Source organism: Uloborus diversus, chromosome 6 (genome assembly GCF_026930045.1).
Source record: "Uloborus diversus isolate 005 chromosome 6, Udiv.v.3.1, whole genome shotgun sequence".
Taxonomy (NCBI): domain Eukaryota; kingdom Metazoa; phylum Arthropoda; class Arachnida; order Araneae; family Uloboridae; genus Uloborus; species Uloborus diversus.
Genome location: NC_072736.1, coordinates 102,149,927 through 102,170,025, shown reverse-complemented (window position 1 = coordinate 102,170,025; position 20,099 = coordinate 102,149,927). Strand labels below are relative to the sequence as shown.

At 35.9% G+C, this 20,099-nt stretch overlaps 2 protein-coding genes across 2 annotated transcripts in view; both read left to right on the top strand.

Moving 5' to 3' along the window:
* Positions 1-4,718, top strand: part of LOC129223886 (protein singed-like) — a 93,473-nt gene extending 88,755 nt beyond the window's left edge. The window contains exon 6 of the mRNA XM_054858258.1: positions 2,180-4,718. Within this exon, the coding sequence (XP_054714233.1) occupies positions 2,180-2,385 (206 nt within the window). The 3' untranslated portion in view covers positions 2,386-4,718. The remainder of the gene's footprint in view (positions 1-2,179) is intronic.
* A 9,710-nt stretch (positions 4,719-14,428) lies between these two features.
* LOC129224896 (fas-binding factor 1-like) overlaps positions 14,429-20,099 on the top strand; it is a 45,898-nt gene continuing 40,227 nt past the window's right edge. Inside the window, exon 1 of the mRNA XM_054859442.1 lies at positions 14,429-14,577. The gene's annotated coding sequence lies outside the window, so the exon portion shown is untranslated. The remainder of the gene's footprint in view (positions 14,578-20,099) is intronic.

Genomic DNA, 20,099 nt, shown 5'->3' with positions numbered 1-20,099 from the left:
GACATACGTCCGAGGATATTGTAGCTGAAAGTCAAGAGACAGGAAAAAAAATGAAGGCGACCACCATAACGACTAATATAAAGAATTTAAAGTAAAATATGCCCGACATACTTGGCTTCAAAAGTGCAGAGGAGCTTCAAACTATGTTGAAACCACGGATGTAAATGACGATGTAAGTTAATTATATTTTTTACATTAGAGAGACCTAGTTCAATCCAGACTTTTAATTTATTGCGGAACTTTTAGTGTTTCGCGGAAGCCTAGGGAACCTCGCTTGAAAAACGCTATATCAAATAGTAAACAGTAGCTTCAACTGGGTAAAGGTTATTCGACTTAGTTGTTATTATACCATTTTTACAGAGAACTACCGTAGCAGAAACTGCGAGAAGAAAATAAGTGCATACTGATTTTGGGGTTACAAACAGGGTTTAATTTGCATGGGATCTCACTGGAGCACTTTTTTTTTTTTTTCCAGATTAGCTGGTAAGCAGAGAAGCTCATCGCAATTAAGACAGAGAGAAGCAAAGGGATGTCAATGGACATTTTCAAGTTTTGAGTAAAACTCGTTTAAAGTTCCGGTCCTGGGTAGACATTCACTGAAAAGTGTTTCTAAATCGAGCTGTATGGCAGTACCTACCAGAGATACTAGTACTATTTCTTTCCCTAAAACAGAGGAGAGGTTCACTTACCATTTGAACTGGTAACCTCCGAACTTTTAATTTTGGCAATTTCATCCCTTTGCTTCTCACTGCGTTAATTGGTCTCAGGGGGCCACCAGTACATCAGCTCCAAAACTAATGAATAGTTTTGGTATCAAACATTCGTTGTGTTTTAATTCCGTTATGACCAGTTGGCCAACAAATGCAAAAAAATAATAATATTTTTCATTGTGCATATTGCTGCCCGCTATATGATAAAATCAATAGCTTCGTTACTGAAAACTTGATTAGTGCACCCCAGGATGCATTGGCTTAATTTCTATGTTCTTCATGTTTTTTTTTTTTTTTTTTTTTTTTTTTTCTTCTTCTTCTTCTCCCCGCATAGATATAAAACTTTCATTTCTTGTTATAATTAAAAAATTGGACTTGGAGCACTTTTTTTAAAAAATGTCTTTGTATCAAATACTTTTAAGAAAAAAATACATTTAAAAAATACATTTAATTGAAACACAATTAAAACAAAAGTGGAAATGGAAAAGATCTAACACATAAGAGTAGCCTTTCAGAAATTAAAGTTGTCTATTCAACGTCATCCGGGTTTCATTATTTCTAAATTTTCCCACAGAAGTGCTTTTAATTGAGAAAGACACGAACACTTTAACAATGAACAATAGTCTTGTGTTCCCTAAATGACACATAGACTTTCCGTAGAAGAAATTAACACATACATATTATTTCTTTTTTTTCTTCCATGCTCTTTTAAATAACGTGTTTCCGAACTGTTCTACTTTTTTTTTTTTTTAATGCTTCAGATGTTTGGCGGTTTTGTTTGTATGGCAAAACTAACATGGGAAGAGGATAGTTTATAAATTATTGTCCATTTTTATAAATGATTCTTTCTCTTATTTTTCCCTCCGCTGCAATTTAACCATCCTCAAAGTCTAAAATTAAAAGCTACTCAATAATACATTCAAAAAATGGAACTGAATTCATAATTTTTTGCAAAAGAGTAATGGGCGAAAGATAGTAAGTTATTGATGCAAAGCAATCTTATTTGCTTCCAGTTAAGAGTAAAACATATGTAAATTTATTTTTTAAATAATAGTAAGTTTACATAGAATTTGACCAAATGTCCTTCAAAGTTCTGTGCTTGACTAGCAATATACTTATCCCAACACTAATTCATGAATGGAAGTCTTTCTGGAAAGCGTACTAGAAGAAGCTAGAAGTTACATGGTGTTAAATCAGGTGAGTAAGGTGGATGTAGACAGATAGGAGCACTTCTTTCGATCAAAACTCGTCAATCAGATGATTTTGCGAGTTTTAGACCGACCACTCATGCAATTACTGATTCGAAATCAGTTTGAACCTTCACCAGTTCGAACATTCTACCGTACAAATCACATCACATGGTTGTAGCTTCAGCAGCTGCTGTTATAAAAATTCATTCACCATAATTTTAACCATATTTCGTATCGCAGTTTCTTTTACTCTTTCAAATCTTGAACATCTTTTCACAGGCTCAAATGGGAAATACTGGAATGTTTGTGAAGATGGAACAATCACAGTCGATTCTGAAGTCAGACAAGGCTTCTTCATTGAGCTGCGTGAACCATCGAAGCTGTGCATCAAAACATCTCGTGGTAGCTACGTCATGGCCGACAAAAATGGCGCCTTCAAAGTGAATGGAGCCAATTTCGATACAGCCACGTGGTGGGAATATTAGGAAGGATTCCAGTGTCATGTTATTGGAAGAACAAATCATTTTCCGTCCTCGCTGAGTTCTGAAGTTGAAGAAACTATGTGCATTTGAAAACATTCTCTTGTCTTCCACGCAGAGAATATATAGATAATTTTCTGTCTTTTGTGTGCTGTATGAGTTCGTTACCTACTATATCAAAGTTCTTCCTTGCTATGTCTTGTATCATCACATTTCATTGCGAACGTCTTTTTTAAATGCTGTTTTCTTATGAAGATAAGTCTTAAACCATAGGAATTTCTGGAAAATGAACCGATTAAAAATATCGTTCGCCAATAATAGTAATCCGCTGAGAATGCTAATGACATAAACTTCTTTTTGTTGCATATGTCATCTACTCAAGAACTTGCATTACGTATTTGAGATTCTCCTTAAAAAATGCGTCAGAGCTATGAATTGCTGACTGGTTTATTTAGAGTATTTAAAATCAGGAGTGCCCACCTAAGGAAAGGGGTCATGGCGCAGACTGCGCCATTGAAATTTTTAGGGGGGTGTTTTTAGGGGTATGTTTCTCTTTACGATACTTAGGGGGTGCGCCCTTGCTCTTAGGGGGGGCACCCCTCGTTGAAATGGAATAAAAACGCATTGTATGGATTTTTAATGCCCGCTGTCATTCAAAATTAAATATAGTACCAATCGGTAACAGTACGCCTTTACCACTCAAATCCATAATTTAACACCAGTTTGATCAAGCACGAGTTTCTTTTTTTTTTTTTTTTTCCATAATGAAACAACTCCCCTTTTACGGTTATTCACTTCCGTTATTGATGAAATTAAAATTTCGTCCTAAGAATTTCTTGCACTAGTTGATGGAATGTGTGAACATTTACCATATAATCTGTTGAGAGCAAAAGGAGGTATGAGTCAAATTTTTTATTATTTGTTTTTACACCATATCAATAAATTAATTTCAACTTCATTCTACTTCATACGAAAGTGGTGTACGTCTAGGTGCACCCATTTCCAGACAGTAGTAGTGTTTTGGAACATTAGTAGTGTTTTGTGCAAAAGTGACTATAGTCAGGCACTGGTAATAAAATATTTAACCTTTGATGAGCTCCTCTTTGTTTGAGTTGAAAACGAAGAAATTCTTAGAATGACGCAACGCCAACAATCGTTGTCAGCAACTCCTGTTTCCTATCTTAGCAAATGAAAACGTTTAAACTTCAACTGATCAGATATTACCGTATCAAAGCCAGACTATAATTAACCATTCAGTTGAGGACTAATTTATCAAGAGGGAAAATATCCATTTTCCTCGAATATTCAGGGGATGGAAAAAAAATAAACAAAAAAATAGGATAATAGCAAAGTACTGTTTTTATATTTTCTGGGTACATAATTGAGTACAAGGGAACATCAGATTTTGTCCCAGAAATTTTCGTATTAAATAAAATCAAGGAGCTATCGCCGTTTTTATTTTGGACATGTGTTGCTTTGATCAAAAACTAGAGTGTTGATCGCTCCAATTTCAACGAAACCCTAATATATCAGATCCTCATATCGAAGTACTTGAACCTAAACTAGTGGATTAAAACCCGGAGATTTTGAACATGATAAGTTTTTGTTCAAGAGTTTCAATCGTGTTCTCTTTTGTTCGGAATGAAAATTGTTTGGGACGGATTTGCTACTTTTCGATTGAAAAGTCAAACTTTACCCTTTTATAAACTAGGTTTTCTGCCGCTTGGACTTCTGGGGACTAGGGCCTCTAGTAGGGGCTTCGATTAAGGCCATCTGAAAGACACAGAAAATGCCAAAAAAAAAGCGAGTTTCTCTAAAAGATGGATATGTTGATGCCCTCTTTTGATAGGTTATTAAGATCAAAATCTTCTTTTAGCAACTTACCCCACTTTTGCTCTCAACGGCTCACGTATAGATAATTGTTCTAATACGAGTGTTTACGAAATGAAATTTACATCCATTTTTATTATTCACTTTTCTGCGACTACTCATGAAACTATTTAAAATGATGCAAAAAATCGTCCTAAGAACTTGTTCCGTTAGTTGATTGTGTGAAATATTTATATATATAATATATATTTTTATGTAGTTACTCGAATGACCACTTTCATACCTTATACACTGAAATATGTTTGTGATATTTTTGTATAATTGTACTAGAAGATATATATATTTAGCTTTTTGGATGATGTATAAGCTTGCCACTTTTTGAACATTTTGTACATTTTTGAAAACATATTGCTGAGCAATTTATGTATCTGTGAGTGCTTGCTTGTCATCTATGTGCATATTTTGTACCTAGCAGTATTTTGACTAAGAATAAATATAAATATGCTTTAGTTATTTTTCAATTACTTTATTGTATCTACCCAAAATCCATTTAGTGGGTACAGTAAAACTACAATTATTCGAATTGTTTTCAGAATTATGATTCAAAATAATGATTCTGTCTACTCTATACACTATTACACTATTCCCTCCGCTTTAGTAGTTATTTAGTTTACTTTGGCAGAGATATTCAGCAAGCAATGACTTTCAATTAAAGTACGGTGTGTAGGTAATGTACTACTGGTACAGTACTTGTAAGTACCTTTAAACAAGTAAAAGTGTTGCCCTTTCATTTGGTGTAATTAAACGCTGTCTTTTTTCTTCAAAAATGTTTTTTTTTTCCTCCCGTTTTCAACATATATTCAATAATTAATTAAATTAGACCCTTTTTTCTGACAAAATCCAACTATCCAAATTTTCGATTACCCGTATATGGGATTCAGTTCCAATTCATTTGGATAGCTGGAATTCTACTGCAGTTGAAAATTCAAGGAGGACTATTTTAAGCGACAGAACATCAAAGTAATGCAGAGCTGCCAACTGCTACGAAAAAATCGTAGTTTCTACGAACTACAGCCTTGAACTACGATGCTACGAAAACACGTCCAAAAATTACGATTTTCTTCTTTTTTTATAACTCTAAAATAATTTCCATCAATACGGATACTGTCCACATTAGTAATCATTTAGTTCATAACGCTCTTTTCCTAACTAATGTTCCAAATTTTTGCTTAAAAGTGAACAAAAAGAATCTATCATACTAAATGATAAAATAATAATTAAAAATTACATATTTTTTAAAAATTAACTGGAGCTTGTCCTAGTGTAAATTTGTTGTGAAATCCCGAAATTAACCAGTCCATCGAATATACTCCCCCCTCCCCCCTTTTAACAGAAGGTAAGATCATTCTGCAATCCAGTATATCCTCGTAATTTTTGCCAATCTTCATTTGCCACTCCCTCAAAAATGCACACACACACACATGCATACACACCAAACATTTTCAGCACTGCTTGTCAGAACGCTTTTACAATTTTAGTTCCAAGTTAGCACTTAGGAAAGGAAACCAGGCCCATAGTTTTGAGGGCCCCGTAAGGCAGTGAACCTGTTTCCCGACCACCCCACCGTAATAAATACCAGTAACAATAATTTCCTGGAAAAAACAATTTTAATCTTAAAATTTACTTCTATAAGAACTAAGTTTTTTTCATCCCTCAGCTGCCAAAAGACAGGTTTTTGACAATAGATCGAACACAAACTGCTATAAAAGGAGTAAAGAGCCGGATCTAGAAATAAAATAAACTTGCTCTCATTTCACCTAATGTAAATCATTCTTTGAATCTAATTGGATTAAATAATTCTGGCATTCTTTGGTTTTAGTAAACATTATCAGTACCCTTCGAGAGGGATCCTTTTTGAAGAGATACCAGTTTTTTACTTCCTTTTACAAAAAAGGAAGTATTGTATTCGCGAAAAAAATTTCGCCAAAAATCGACCTTAATTTCCATTTTACTCACCCTCGAATGAATGTTGAGTTTTTTTCCCGACTCGATCAGACGTGGATAAGTGCCTAAGAACGTATAGACACGCGAAATATCCATTTTGACGATTCCCGAGTTAATTACAACGAGTTTTCTCGTGACGTCTGTATGTACGTATATGCGTATGTATGTCGCATAACTCAAGAACGGTATGTCCTAGAAAATTGAAATTTGGTACGTAGACTCCTAGTGGTGTCTAGTTGTGCACCTCCACTTTTGGTTGCATTCGGGTGTTTCTAATGGGGTCTTTTGCCCCTTTTTGGGGTAAAATCATTGTTAATTTCGATGTAAACTAAAGTGGTGTTATAATTTGGCGGACACTTGGCGATATATCGCCAGTATTTTGGTAGCCAAATTTTGTCGCCAACTTGGCGACAAACTTCGCGGTTTTTTTTTTTTTTAAATCTGGTTTTAATTTGGCCACTGTTGGTGATATTTAGAGAGTAAACTATTGAATCACATTAAAAATGCAAATAATGGGGAAATTACATTAAATTGGAGTAAAAGGAAGTCATGTGATGCACACATCAGCTCGTTTTAATGACGTTATCCAGAGACGCACTGGACTTCTCGCGACGTCGCTCATCGATATCAGTCCACCTATCTCGTTGCTCAATAGAGAAGATTGTTAAAAACATGCAATCGTTTGAGTGGATAAATTTCATGAAAATTAACTGAAAAAGTTGTGAGTGAATGTTTAGGGAGGCAGTTTCTAATTTACTGAACAGAAACGTAAACCATGGAAATTTCTGGAAGCAGTCATGGTAATATATGTGACTACGATGAAATTATGAATATCCATGTTTTCACAAGCCTTTAAAAAAAGCGCTGATCGAGAACAGCTAGCACCCAAACTCAATAAGAAGTGAGATGGCAAAATACGTCAACGAAAGTGCGGCAGAGAGATGGTTGACCCTTTTTTGACCAAAAATTTCTTTAAAAAATTAATGTTGGTTCTCGCTCACATCAGAATCAAATAGAAATTGTAGATGAGTGAAAAGGGTCGACTCGACTCAAGATAGTTCAGTCGTAGATTAGCTAGCCTTATGAGTCCGTTATGTCAATATGTCATATCATTGGTGAAACAAAAGTGAGGCTAAGTGCCAAGACCCACGAAAACGACAAGAGAAACATTTTATATTCAAACTAAAAGTGAACTCGGAAAGTTTGACCTTCCAACTTCAAGAATCGTTGGCTGTTCATTTGATGAAGCAGTTAATATGCATGGAGGGCAATATCGTGAATGGCAAGTCCAAATGAAGTAGGAAAAAAAAACATATAGACAATCACTGTTTAGTTCATTTACTTAGTTATGACAGATTCAACTGAATGCTGCAAGTTGGCAATGGACTTTCTTGGCTTCCTGATGCAAACAAAAGTCACTTTCATTTCAGAGTCGCACAAGCGAATGCAAGCAAATAGGCGACTGGTTCGGCAGAAAAGTGAGGGGGTCAGAGCAAATGTGGGGGAGGGATTCGAAATCCCTCTCAGAACTCCATTACAGTTTTCTTTCTACAAATAAGGGGTAAAAACCAGGACCGAATTTAGCTCCAAGCCGCCCCTAGGCAGATTTGAAATCTTCCGCCCCCCCCCCCCTAAAAAAGCAAAATTTCCTTTAATCAAAAACACGCAATAATGTGTTCCCAAAATTTAGACTGTCAAGCTGATGAAGAAATGATGACGTTTCACATTCTGGTGCGCCCTGATGGGAGACCACAGTGATCTCCCAAAAAATTCCTTATTCGGCAAATTTTGCTGACGATTTGTCAAATTTTGAGATAATATTGCAACATGATTCTTTTCTCTTTTTTTAAATTTTTAAAATTGTTTTTTAATGATGTCTAACGTTCCTTCTCATTAGGTGTTATATACGCATGTATGATATGCGCGTAAGCTCGTGTTTTATCGTTCGGTAAAATTAGAATTTTCCTCCTCCCAAGAATTTCAGTTCGCTACGCCGCTGTTTATATTATTTAATTTTTTTGCAAAGAGTTCAAAGTTTCCGCTTTTGAAAACTGTCCTTTATTTAGAATCCTTCAGCCTTTTTCTCTCGTCAACTCATTTTCATTTGCCTCTGAGATCGGATAATAACGGAAAACAATTTTAAAATAATAATCAAAAAAACAAAATAAACGTCAATCCCTCAAGAAACCAGTTATGAAGAAACGTTAGTATAGCGTTAAAAATCTTAGTCAAACTCCAATCTTGTTGCGATTTTTGGCCAAATGCAGCGACACTTTCTGAAATTGACATCCGCTTTTCGTCTTCACTACTTCACTTACTGTTTTTCGCTGATCTATTACCATGATTGAGAAACATTTGATTTTCGTAAGATGTGTGAAAGCAATCATCATTAAATTACAAGAAAAAATTGTCTCTGTGGAAAATGAAAGAATGCTAATATTTTACTTTCAAGAATTTCAAATAAATTTTAAAAATGTGTGGTTAAAAGCAAAATTTGCTGCCCTTGAAAATTTTGCCGCCTTAGGCAGCTGCCTGCTCTGCCTATTGGGAAATTGGGCCCTGGTAAAAACAGGATTTAAACTTTTCCAAACTAGATAGGCTGTGACTCTAGTTTTACCTTATAGCTTGCTGCTTTCTGAGCGGGAAGCAATCATAAATTACTTTCCAAATCTTAAACATAAAAGTAATATTTCGTGATACCTTCTAGTACAAAAGAGCTATAATGGTCTTATTAAAACACAAAAAGGGGATCATGATCACTCAGCACTTCCAGAGCTGCACGAATCCTTTTTAAGGAAACAGTTAAGTATTAGCTTTCATTTGGCAAAGTGAAAGCGACCCTACACTTTGATTTAATATCTTGATTTTGTCCTATAAGTACTTTGCGAGAGTTTTAAATAGTTGTTTAAATAAAACAAATGTTTCTCCTCTAAGGCTTGTGATTCTTAACATGGATCTAAAATTTCTGAACAACGATTTCGGATGAACGAGTAAAAAACCTAGCTCTTATGGATATGGGCATTCAACGAGACATATGTATCTGAAGGGAAGGTTTTACATGATCTAGTGAAAAAAAATCACGAAAACTGGATACAAGGTCAAAATTTGGTTTTTGGATACAAGGTTTGTGCATTCCCCTCCCCGTTCTTCGTCTCAAAGAAAAGTCATTGTTACATCAATAAGAATCATTAATTATTTTTAAGCAAGCGCTATAAATGAATGATTAATCCATAAAAAAACAGTTTGGTAAAATCGTGACATCCAAACTCCCACGAATTCAAACTATACTAACTCCCCCCCCCCCTCAGAATTTTTTTCTGACTGAGTCACTGGGGAAGGGGGATGGCGGAGTTTAAGAGGCCGGTATTGTCCGTTTTTCACAAGAAGGCACTTGACTCCTTCCTCATCACGTGGTATCCGATTATTCTATTTCTCTGTTTTCGGCAAAAGGTATATTCGGATCACATAGCATTTTGTTGTAAAAGCAGCAGTTTTTAAAATGTAAGAATAACTAAAATAACAACAGACAAGTGAAGCAAGTGATGTAAAGGACACTAAGACTTTTTTGCACTTTAAAATGCATGCCCAAGTTAAGGATGTCTGGTTTTGTCTCCTTTCGAAGAGCGTGGATTGCGTACCGATTACTCCCATGTAAAATGTAATTCTGTGTTCGGGGGGGGGGGGGACGTGGCGAAGTGCCTTCTCGTGAAAACGGACAATGCCCTTAAAGGCTTTTTTTTTCTTTTTTTTTTGGAAAATTGGATTATATTATTGAATTTTAATGACAGCAGGTATTGAATTACTGATTAAATGATTTTCTCAAAAATCGGAACTGATGGCCACAGTCAGGCCCGGATTGAAAAATTTTGGGATCCCTGCAGCAAAATCTGTAGCCACTCTCCCCCCCCCCCCAAAAAAAAATCAATCGAAACATTTTATGCTCTAATTAAAATGTTCTACAATTTTTTTGATTTTATTTTTAAGCTCATTTATTATTTTTGTTATTGTTTGCAGATTTATTTCACTGATTTTGTTTCTGAGGGAGTTCGTGATAATTTTTCCATTACGATTTATTTAGTTATTTATTTATTTTAACTTCGTTTTATGTCTCGTTGTATATTTAAGCTGTATCCTTTTTGAAAATTCATTTTATTTCTCAGTTTAAGTAAAAATTAAGTGAAGTAAACAGCAAGAAAACAAAGTCTCGCACTGCGTAGCGCAACAGTTTTCAAATTTCAACTACCTACTCTTTTGGTTTGACTTCAGGTAAAAAACTTTCAAAAATTATTCTCCCTTTTATATCTTGGCTGTATCTTGTTTTACGCGGACTTTCGAATGGGACCTGAATCAAAGAAATCGGATAATTATTTTGGGTAGAAGTAAACATTTAATTCCATTTTCGGGCTTCAAAATTAAAACTCGAAAGGTTCAGTCCTTTTTTGGCGTTCGAAACCCCCCCCCCTCTACGTTCTTTCTCGGGTACCCAAGTACCTCCCTGCATATTTGGTCGAAATCCGACGTAAACTGGGTTTGTATAGAGAATATACACACATATATACATACAGATACACTATATACACACATATTCTTTGTTTTATTTGTATAGATTAATTTATTTACTTTAAAGCGAATAAACCAAACCAAAACCCAGTGGAGCGACAGCCCATGAGGGCCCAGGACTAATGTGTCCATCCCAGTTTTCTTGACCAAGGGCTGTGGGGGTGCCAGACATAGGGGCAGATTTACAGTCTATTCAAGGTGGTGGCGGTTGAAAACCGTGAAAGCCATCCCTCCCCCTCCCGACGCGTCATGTGGAGGGGCAATGTGAGTCGAATGCCTCCCCCCCCCCTATCCTGTCTTTAAATGTCTTTTATCCTACACCAAAACTGAATCAGCAATTGTATCTGTTAGGAGCAACATATGGGCCAAATTTTGTTTGATTCCGCCAGTTACTTCTTGGGGAATAGCAGGCACGCATAACTTGAAAAACGTCCCATTGCTCCCCCCCCCCCCTCTTTGGAGGAATTTACGCCAAAAACCAATGGGCACAAGTTTACATAGGGGCACATTAGTGTACCAAACTTCGTTCGATTTCATGCAGTTGCTGTAGAGCGGCCACAAAAAACTGGTCACACACACACAGACAGACATTTTCCAAAAACGGTCGAAATTGACTCAACTCACCTCAAAATGTTCGAATCCGTCAAAAATCGAAAACTTGCACTTATCCAATACTTTCTTCTATATACCCAAGTAACACTGAAACGTTACGTCCTCGTTACATCACGTTGCAATTAGTTGAAATATCGTTACCGTTTCCCAAACAACGTGATATCACGTTGCTGTATCGATTCGTTACAAAAAGCGTAATTTTGAAACGTTACATCACGTTGCAAATTTCTTAAATTTGTAACGTTGACAAACAGTTGCAAAAGAAACGTTACTCATCGTTACTTTTCGTTGCACCTTGCCTCGTCTTCGGCAACCTCCGAATCCTAGTGACCATTTTCAGTAAACAACTTCTGGCTTGCTATGCGGCCATTGTTTGCAGCTTCGCAATCGCGATCTCTCATCACTTTTAGCGGTAAGTACTTTGTATTATTATTAGTGTATTATTGTTGATATACTTATTTAATTAAAAAAAAAAAACGTGTTATTACATATTTTTATGATGTTAATGAACTGCCGTTGGTCGGAGTTTGAGTATTTTTCCCACCGTACTTTTATTTATGATATTTGAAAGAATAATGTTAGATGTTTTTATTTGAGTATTTATTCATTGATTTCTTAAAAAGATGCTGAAGCTTGGGGATATGTTCCATTAACAAGCTATAAAAACGATAAATGATACCATTTTTTACTCATTTAATCGGCTTTTTGCTGAATGATTTTGACGAAATAATTGTGGCAATTTTTTGAAAAAAATTTTGTCAGGTAACTGAAATTATCTTTAGTAATAATACTTCAAATTTTAGTTAAAGCACTGATGTTAGAGGATTTTTTCAAAACTTTCATGCCTTTCGAAAAATATTTCTGGAGTTCTTTAGTAATAATAATAATTATTTTTTCAAGGATTTATTTATGAAAAAAGTTTTTATTTAATTTGCAGTAATATCGTTAATTTTGACTATTAATAGAACTCTAATTGATGTAAATTCGGCTATGCTATGTTATGCTCTGTTTATTTTTAAATGTCAGGAGTGCTCTTTACAAAATATTGTGAATGAAGCAACAGTGTGAGAATACTCGAACGCCTTTAAACGGAATGAGACATTTTATAAATTAAAAATAAAGAAAAAAAACAAAGATTTTATCAAAGTATATTAACACTAATTGCATTAACAAAAAATACAGAATACTTACTGTATCAAAAATTGAGGATTCAATGAACACACCTCCATTCTTACCAAAAAAAAAAAAAAAAAACTTTATTCAAGTTTTGAAAAAAAAAATCTTAATACAACGTTTAAAAGCAACGTGATGTAACGTGATAAATTAAGGTTGATGTAACGCTTCAAAAATCGTTGATGTAACGTTACTAAAACCGTTGCTTTTGCGTTTTGCAACGAGACATATTTTCGCTCTATCAATGTTACCAGTAACGTGATGTCAACGATTCAGAGCAACGTGATGTAACGTGATTTATGTTACTTGGGATATTAGATAAAGAAGAAAGTGAAAAATGAAGAAGCACAGGTTTAAAGGGGCACATGTTCGAGGGCGCACAGGAGGGAGAGTGTTTAGGACGAACAGGGACGGGCCAGTCCATGTACCGGTCCGCGGGCCAATGGCACGTAGAGCCAGTTCGCCACTGGTCGTGGTGTACGTTCTTACGTGATTGCAATTTGTCCTTTGCTTAACATGAATTGACTTCTTTTTTATATTCTTAAAGCACTATTTTAAATTTATTTTAAATGTGTTAAAAAGTTTCAAACAAAAATTTATTAAAGTAAAATCCCTTCCCCAAAACCAGGGGGAGCAAAGCCACACCCTTAAACCCCGAAATGAAAAGATTGGCTGCGGTCAATTTGGCGGCGCCTACGTGCATACACAAGCCTACACATGCACGCACGCGCGCCTACACACACACGGACACGGACACGGACACACGCCTGCACACGCACACACACAATACACACGTAACCGCCCAGAAGGAGGGGCAGGCTTGGGGGGGACAGGAGCCGTTTCTAGATACAATAGCTCCCAATGAGCAGGGTCCTGTTGCAACTCGTGATTGCGAAAAACATAATTTGAATTCAAAATTTCAGAATTCAAGTTAATTTTCATTTTTTTGAGCAATCACGATTGCTTATTGTTCTCACTTGACCGTCTTTGATGGCCGGTTACTTTTCCAGCTTGGACCAGGGGCCTCTACAGCACCATCGCCTGCCGTCCAGGTGCGGCTCTTCTGGTCCTGAGCACTTGTCCCACAGATCCCGCTTTTCCTGGTCGGTGGCGTCCATGTCCTACACACATGCACGCTCGCACACTCACACATGCCTTCACACACACACATGCCTTTCAAACACATACACACATGCCTTCAAACACATACACACATGCCTTCACACATGTACACACATGCCTTCCCACTCATACCTTCGCACACATACACACACGCGTACGAGCGTTATACACAGGTCTACGCACACACACAACTATACACACATGACCGCCGAGGAGAAGGGCAGGTTTGGGTGGACAGGAGCCGTTTCTAGAAGCAATAACTCTAAAAATGGGTAGGGTCCTGTCGCAACTCGTGATTGCGAAACACATGATATGAATTCAAAATTTCAGAATTCAAATTTTTTTTTTTTTTTTTTTTTGATAAGAAAACGTGGACTTGCTGGTTTCTTTGGTTACGTTTGCCGAACTCTACCGGTAGCTACTGATCCAATGATCATATGACAGCTAATGACGTCAGACGAATAACTCACAGGCACGGAGCTCACAGGTGAAAAATACTTATTATTGGGCGAAAATGTCACCTGCTGCAATCAACCAGCGGTATCAAGAGTTCAATTGGTAGATAAAAGAACGCAACGGTTAGTCACCGGTAGAATAGTCAAGATCGGCGAACGCACCCTTTTATTTTCCCAGTTTTGTTCACATTTGATCGCAACCGTTATTTTGTTTTTCAATCAGAAGAAGAAGTTTATATTGTTGTCATGGCAATTGGCAATATAAAAATCTCTCAACGTTTGATGCTGCACAATTTTGGGTGATTTTTATTCAGAAGATTTATGGTTTTGAGTCATGATTACTACTTTATGGATAAAATTTTCTGTCCGCAGTTTTTCTGTGATTGCGTTTGAAAGTTTCTCGGAAAGTGTTGCAAAAACTCGCACAATTTTACTACGTCAGGTTCATAACATTTTTCTTTTTCCTATTCTATGATAATTTCCAGTGCGAAAAATAAAAACTCTTTGCAATTGAAGAATAATTTTCAAGGGTATCTTCTAAGCAGACAAAAATCACTTCTTGTGTGAGCCTAAATCAGAGCATTTTTAAAGGAATTTTCACTAGGCGACATAAGTTTAAAATAATTAAATGTCTAACTGTTGCTATATATATATATATATATATATCTTTTTATATCCGTCGTGAGATCAAAAACGTAGGGGACGTATGGAACTGGCGCCCTTTTAATTAATTCAAGTGTGTCTTAAATACCTACAAAGATAATAGGTTCAGCTTCTGGTTTATGAGTAAACCTTTAATCGATCTAAATATTGACAAAAAGAACCTGATTGTAAGTAATCGAGTTCGCTTATTAGATTACCGGGAAAAGATAGTATCTTGCTTTATAATATTAACTCCGAAATAAGGGGGTCCGGGGGTTTCTCCCCCGGAAAGTTTTCAAATTTGTAATCTTAAAAACGCATTTTAGACGATCTGTTAGGGGAGAAATAGCTTGGTGGCGCTCCACGGTCTATGGAGAGATTTCAAGGCCCTTCCCAGGAATTTTTTCTCATTTGTAATCTTAGAAATGCATTCTAACTGTCTTTCGTAATATTAAGGGGTCTGAGGACCAACCTTCTCTCACTCATTTTTCAAAATTGAAACCTTTTAAAAACGCAAATATTATCTCCAATTAAGTAAAGAAGAGGGAGGTTCGGGGGTTCTCCAGCGGAATTTTTTTGCTATTGTAGTGCTAAAAACGCAGGTTAATACCATATTTTCATGATGTTACGTGAAGGAAAGCCTCGAAGCCCCACACCAGGATATTTTTCTAACTTGCTGCCTTAAAAATGCATTCTAATTATTTTTGGTAATGGTAAGGGAAAAGAGGTTTGGAGAGCTCCTTCAAAAATTGGTTTAAATTGTAACTCTGAAAATGCTGTTTTAAACGATCTAAGGAGATTTAAGAGGAGGAGAGATTGAAAGGCCTGCCATACGAGAACATTTCCCATCTCAGGAAAATTTTCTAATTTGTAAACTTAAAATCGCATTCTAGACTATCTTTGGTAAGGTTACGGATATAGATAATTAAAAAGAACACAAAACACACTGCATATTTTGAACAAAAGCAGTTTTGTTTGCTAAAGAAGTAATTCTGGAGTCAGATGCCTAGAGTGGCAGAATACATTTAACTCACTGGTTTCAAACTCAAAGGAATGTATTATCGCGATTCGTTCACTAATTTTTTTTTTAATGTGTAGTTAAAATGAAAGAAATCATATGGCAAAACCACGATTATTAACGGAAACAGCACATCTTAACAAAGTCTAATAATATGTGTCGTGAGTTTTACCTGGTAAACAAGTTCTAAAATTCAATTCAAAAAAAAACAAAAGAAATGCATAATAACTCTATTAAAATTTGTAGCTTACTTAAAAGCAATGTTATCTTTCTAACAATATTATTTTTAAATATTTTTTTTCTTTTCATTTATAATTTTGACAGGCAGTGAAAATATGATACGTAGTAACACTCATGACGATGAATATTGTGCATTTTTACTTAAAAATTATTATTTTTTTATGCGATTCAAGGGACAAATTTATTCATAAAATGTATGATTTTTCGTAAAAATAAACATTTAAATACTTCGTTAAAATACTGACATGTTGTCCAGTAACACTCATGACATTGAAGGTGAAAAATTTACTTTTAAAGTAAAATATCTCTAGTTGTATGAAATATTAAGCTCAAATGAGGCAGTGAGAAGCAAAGGGATGCAAGTGAACATTTTCAAGTTTCGAGTAAAGCGCGTATAAAGATTACGTCCTAGGTAGGCTTTCGTTAATTGGATTTTTTTTCTAAATCATGCTATACAGCAGCACCTACCAGGGCTACTAGTACCATCTCTTGCCCCAAAACAGAGAAGGGGTTCACCTACCATTTGCACTGGTTATCTCCAAATTTTTAATTTTGCCACTATGCATCCTTTTGCTTCTCACTGCCTCGAATATGATTGTACCCTTAAAAATAAACTATTACAAGAAATTTTTCCCGAAATAAATAAAACAATTGATGATATTTATGTTTGAAATTTTTCAAATGTTGTTTCGGCAAAAGTTTGGAAAATGACCCTGGTGATTTATTTCTGCATAACCAAGAACAAACACATCAAATATGCACATTTGAAACGAAACAGATGTGCTTGTTACAAATAAGAACATAGAACAATTAGTATTTTTTAAATATGTCGAGGCGTGATACAAACGAACGTTTGGCTAGCATTTACCACTTTCTAAAAGACAAATACATGCATGGTCCCATCCAGCTTTTAGTTTCGGAGGGATCATATCCTCATATATATAATAGCAAATGATCGAGTAACTCGCGTGTTTTAACAATGAAACTTGCGCCACGGCATGATAATTTGATAGTATGTTTTGGTAATGTTTAACATGCTGGGAAAGACCTTACTGTGACAAGGCTGAACTCGATCCGGCAACTAAACAGTTTTACTGGTAAGACTGTCATTTTAGGGAAATAAAGAAACGAAAAAATGGTCAAAAATGAACGCTACCTACTGGAGTTTTGGGTTAATTCACTGGAGTTAGGGTTACAATTTTAAGTATCAAAATATCACCAAACAGGCAATGGCTTCGTTCAAATGTAGAAGCAATTTTAACCCGTCATACCTTGACGGGCGATTTTCTAGTTAGTAAATTATATTCAGGAACTCTTATAGAAGTAGATTCATATTGACTGAAGGAATATTAAAAAAATAAACAAATAAATAAATAAAACATTTTAAAATAAATTCATGAAAACTTGGTTGAGGGAAGGAGGGGGGGGGGGAGTGCAAACTAAACCATATGAACTGAAGTATTGTTGTCCCGCCTCATCTCCAAAAACTTGCAATGTGGCCCATGAGTAAAAAAGGTTGAAAAACCCCTCTCTAAACCATATCCCGACATTCTTCTTATTTATTCAGACATATATTAAAATAAAAAGTGTATGTATTTGAATTAAATAACAAATTAAAATCAAAGCATAATCATTTATTTCTCTTACCTTTTTGATGAAGGAAAGAACAACGTTTCATGCTGAGTGGTGGGGTGGGGAGAGAAAAAAAAAATCTGTCAACGAAAGCGCCTTTCATTCGTAAACTCTTACTCTAAACTGCCCATTTTGTTCATAAGCCCTCAAGTTCCCGCTAAAAATCATCACACCACGAGTGAATCACTGATTAGTCTGGAATTTACACCACTGAGTCTACCCGATGTACGGTACAATGATGACTGGATGGCGACAACAATTAGCACCCCTTAACCCTCAGGGGATGACATGTTTTCGTAACCAGTCAGGCGGTTTTAAACGAGTAGGAAAAAAAAGAGAAAAACTGCTTTTGGTTGACAACTGGAAAATGCCCGATGTAATTCTGTTGCCCAAGAGGAAAAAAAAAGAAAGGTTTGAAATCCTTTTACAAAAACGAGGAGTGGATGTTGAATTTTCCAATGGCGCCCAGTAGTTTGATTTTGCATCTTCTAGGCGACAGAATTTTTTCACTACGCGACATTGGTGTCGCGTAGTACCTATGTTAAAAAATGCTCCGGCCTAAATGTTGAACATGATTCTTCAAAAACAAAAAAAAATAGTTCTTAAAAATACTCTTAATAATTCTTGTCTGTGACACAAAATTTCGTGCCCTGTATTATTTCTCCATGTTCTAATCTTTTTTTATGAGTCATTTTTTAAAAATATCAGAATATGAACTGTTTATTATGTCTTCATAAACTATTTCGGGGATATTTCGATAATTGGCATGGTTGTCTCTTTTTTGGTGCAAATTATTTTATTTTGGTAACCCTGCCGATTTATAGTAACCCTATGTGAATAGATGTTTTTGGTCTCTTTGTTTAGATTTGCAAAATAAAATACCTCTGGCGCAAGAGCTGGAGCCAAAAATTGTCGCCAATAAAGAAAGATCGCCAGATTCCCTATAAACAAAATCTTCCCACCCACTATTTCTCCGAAAGAACTCGCAAATTATTTGACATTTCCTATTTATCAGCAAGACACTAGCGATAGCATTAGTGCATTGTTATTCTTGTTCAGGGACATGTTTATAGAGGGGAGGGATCAGAACCCCCTCCAGAATTTAGGTAAAGTTGTTGCACATTTTGTTTCATGAAAATTTTTTTTTCCAATATCTGTTAACCTTACCAACGCAGCCAGAATTTTCTCCTGCGAGGTGCCAGCCGTAGATCCAAGGAAACCAGTGCTCCAGGTGGCAGTTTTTAAGGGATGTTTCATAACGGTGTCATGCAGTGGCAAATTTAGGGGGGAGCAAGCCAGAGTTCTTGTCCCGGGCCAACAGCATCCATATGGGGGGGGGGCTCAAGCCCCCCTTTGAAATTAAAACTTCCTTGCTTTTAGTACTTTTTTCTTTGCAAAAATAAAAAAACATTTCTTCTCCAGCAATTAATGAATAAGTTATTGAAAATGTCAAATTTCAATAACTCTAATCTGTACTGAAATCAGTTTATATGGGGAAAATATTCTGCTAAACCATGAGGAAAATATCTGAGCCTCCCCCCCCCCCTTTAAAATTTTGCATATGGGTGCAACTTACTCTATTTCTGGTTTTTCATTAGAATCGGATACTTATAAAAATTTGAAGGAAGATGAGTAAGGGCGGCAGTTTTAAGTTTTTGCCTTGATTTAGAAAAGTTCTATATCCAGTACTGGAGTCTGGAGTCATGACTGCCATTGGCCTGACTAAACAGAGCATATAACTACATTTTTAGGCCTTGAATTTAAAAAAATTACTGGGAAGAAACTAAAATTTTGTCATCTCTCCCTAATTTTCCCAAGGTAACTTACGACAACCTTTTGAGTGTGCATAAAAGTTTCAAAAACTTTCCAAAGCAGAGCACAGTGGCAGGTTAACTGGTTAACTGTTGCAGTGCAATTTTGGGGCCCCGTAGAGATAACTAGAGCTATGTAAATTCGTGACATTTTGGATCTCCTTCTGCGCTCTTATGTAATGGCAGCCTCTTGTAATTGTGATAAGGTATGTCCATCACTGGCAGAGCTCTTTCTGCCTCTTCTGGCAAACTTGGCCCAATGTAACCTAAAATCAAATTTAAGGGACTACAGTTTTCAACAATTTCCGGTAGGAAACCTCCTCTTCACTTTGTTGTCTAATGTCGCAAATGATATGTTTAAAATTCATTTTTTAGAAACAGGGCCCCAAATCTCATCCCTCTCCCTTCCCCATATGATACATATCTAAATTGCATTCATACATTCATAGGACCTTAATGCTGAAAAATTGTTGGGGAAAGCCCGCAAACACTTCTGTACCTTCCCCTAATATCCCCAAAGATAGCCTAAGCCTTCCCTAAGTAGCCTTAAGGCCTTCTATTCTGAAATTTTGTGAGGATGAGTATCCACTTTCTTTCTTATGTTTCAACTATAGATGGTAC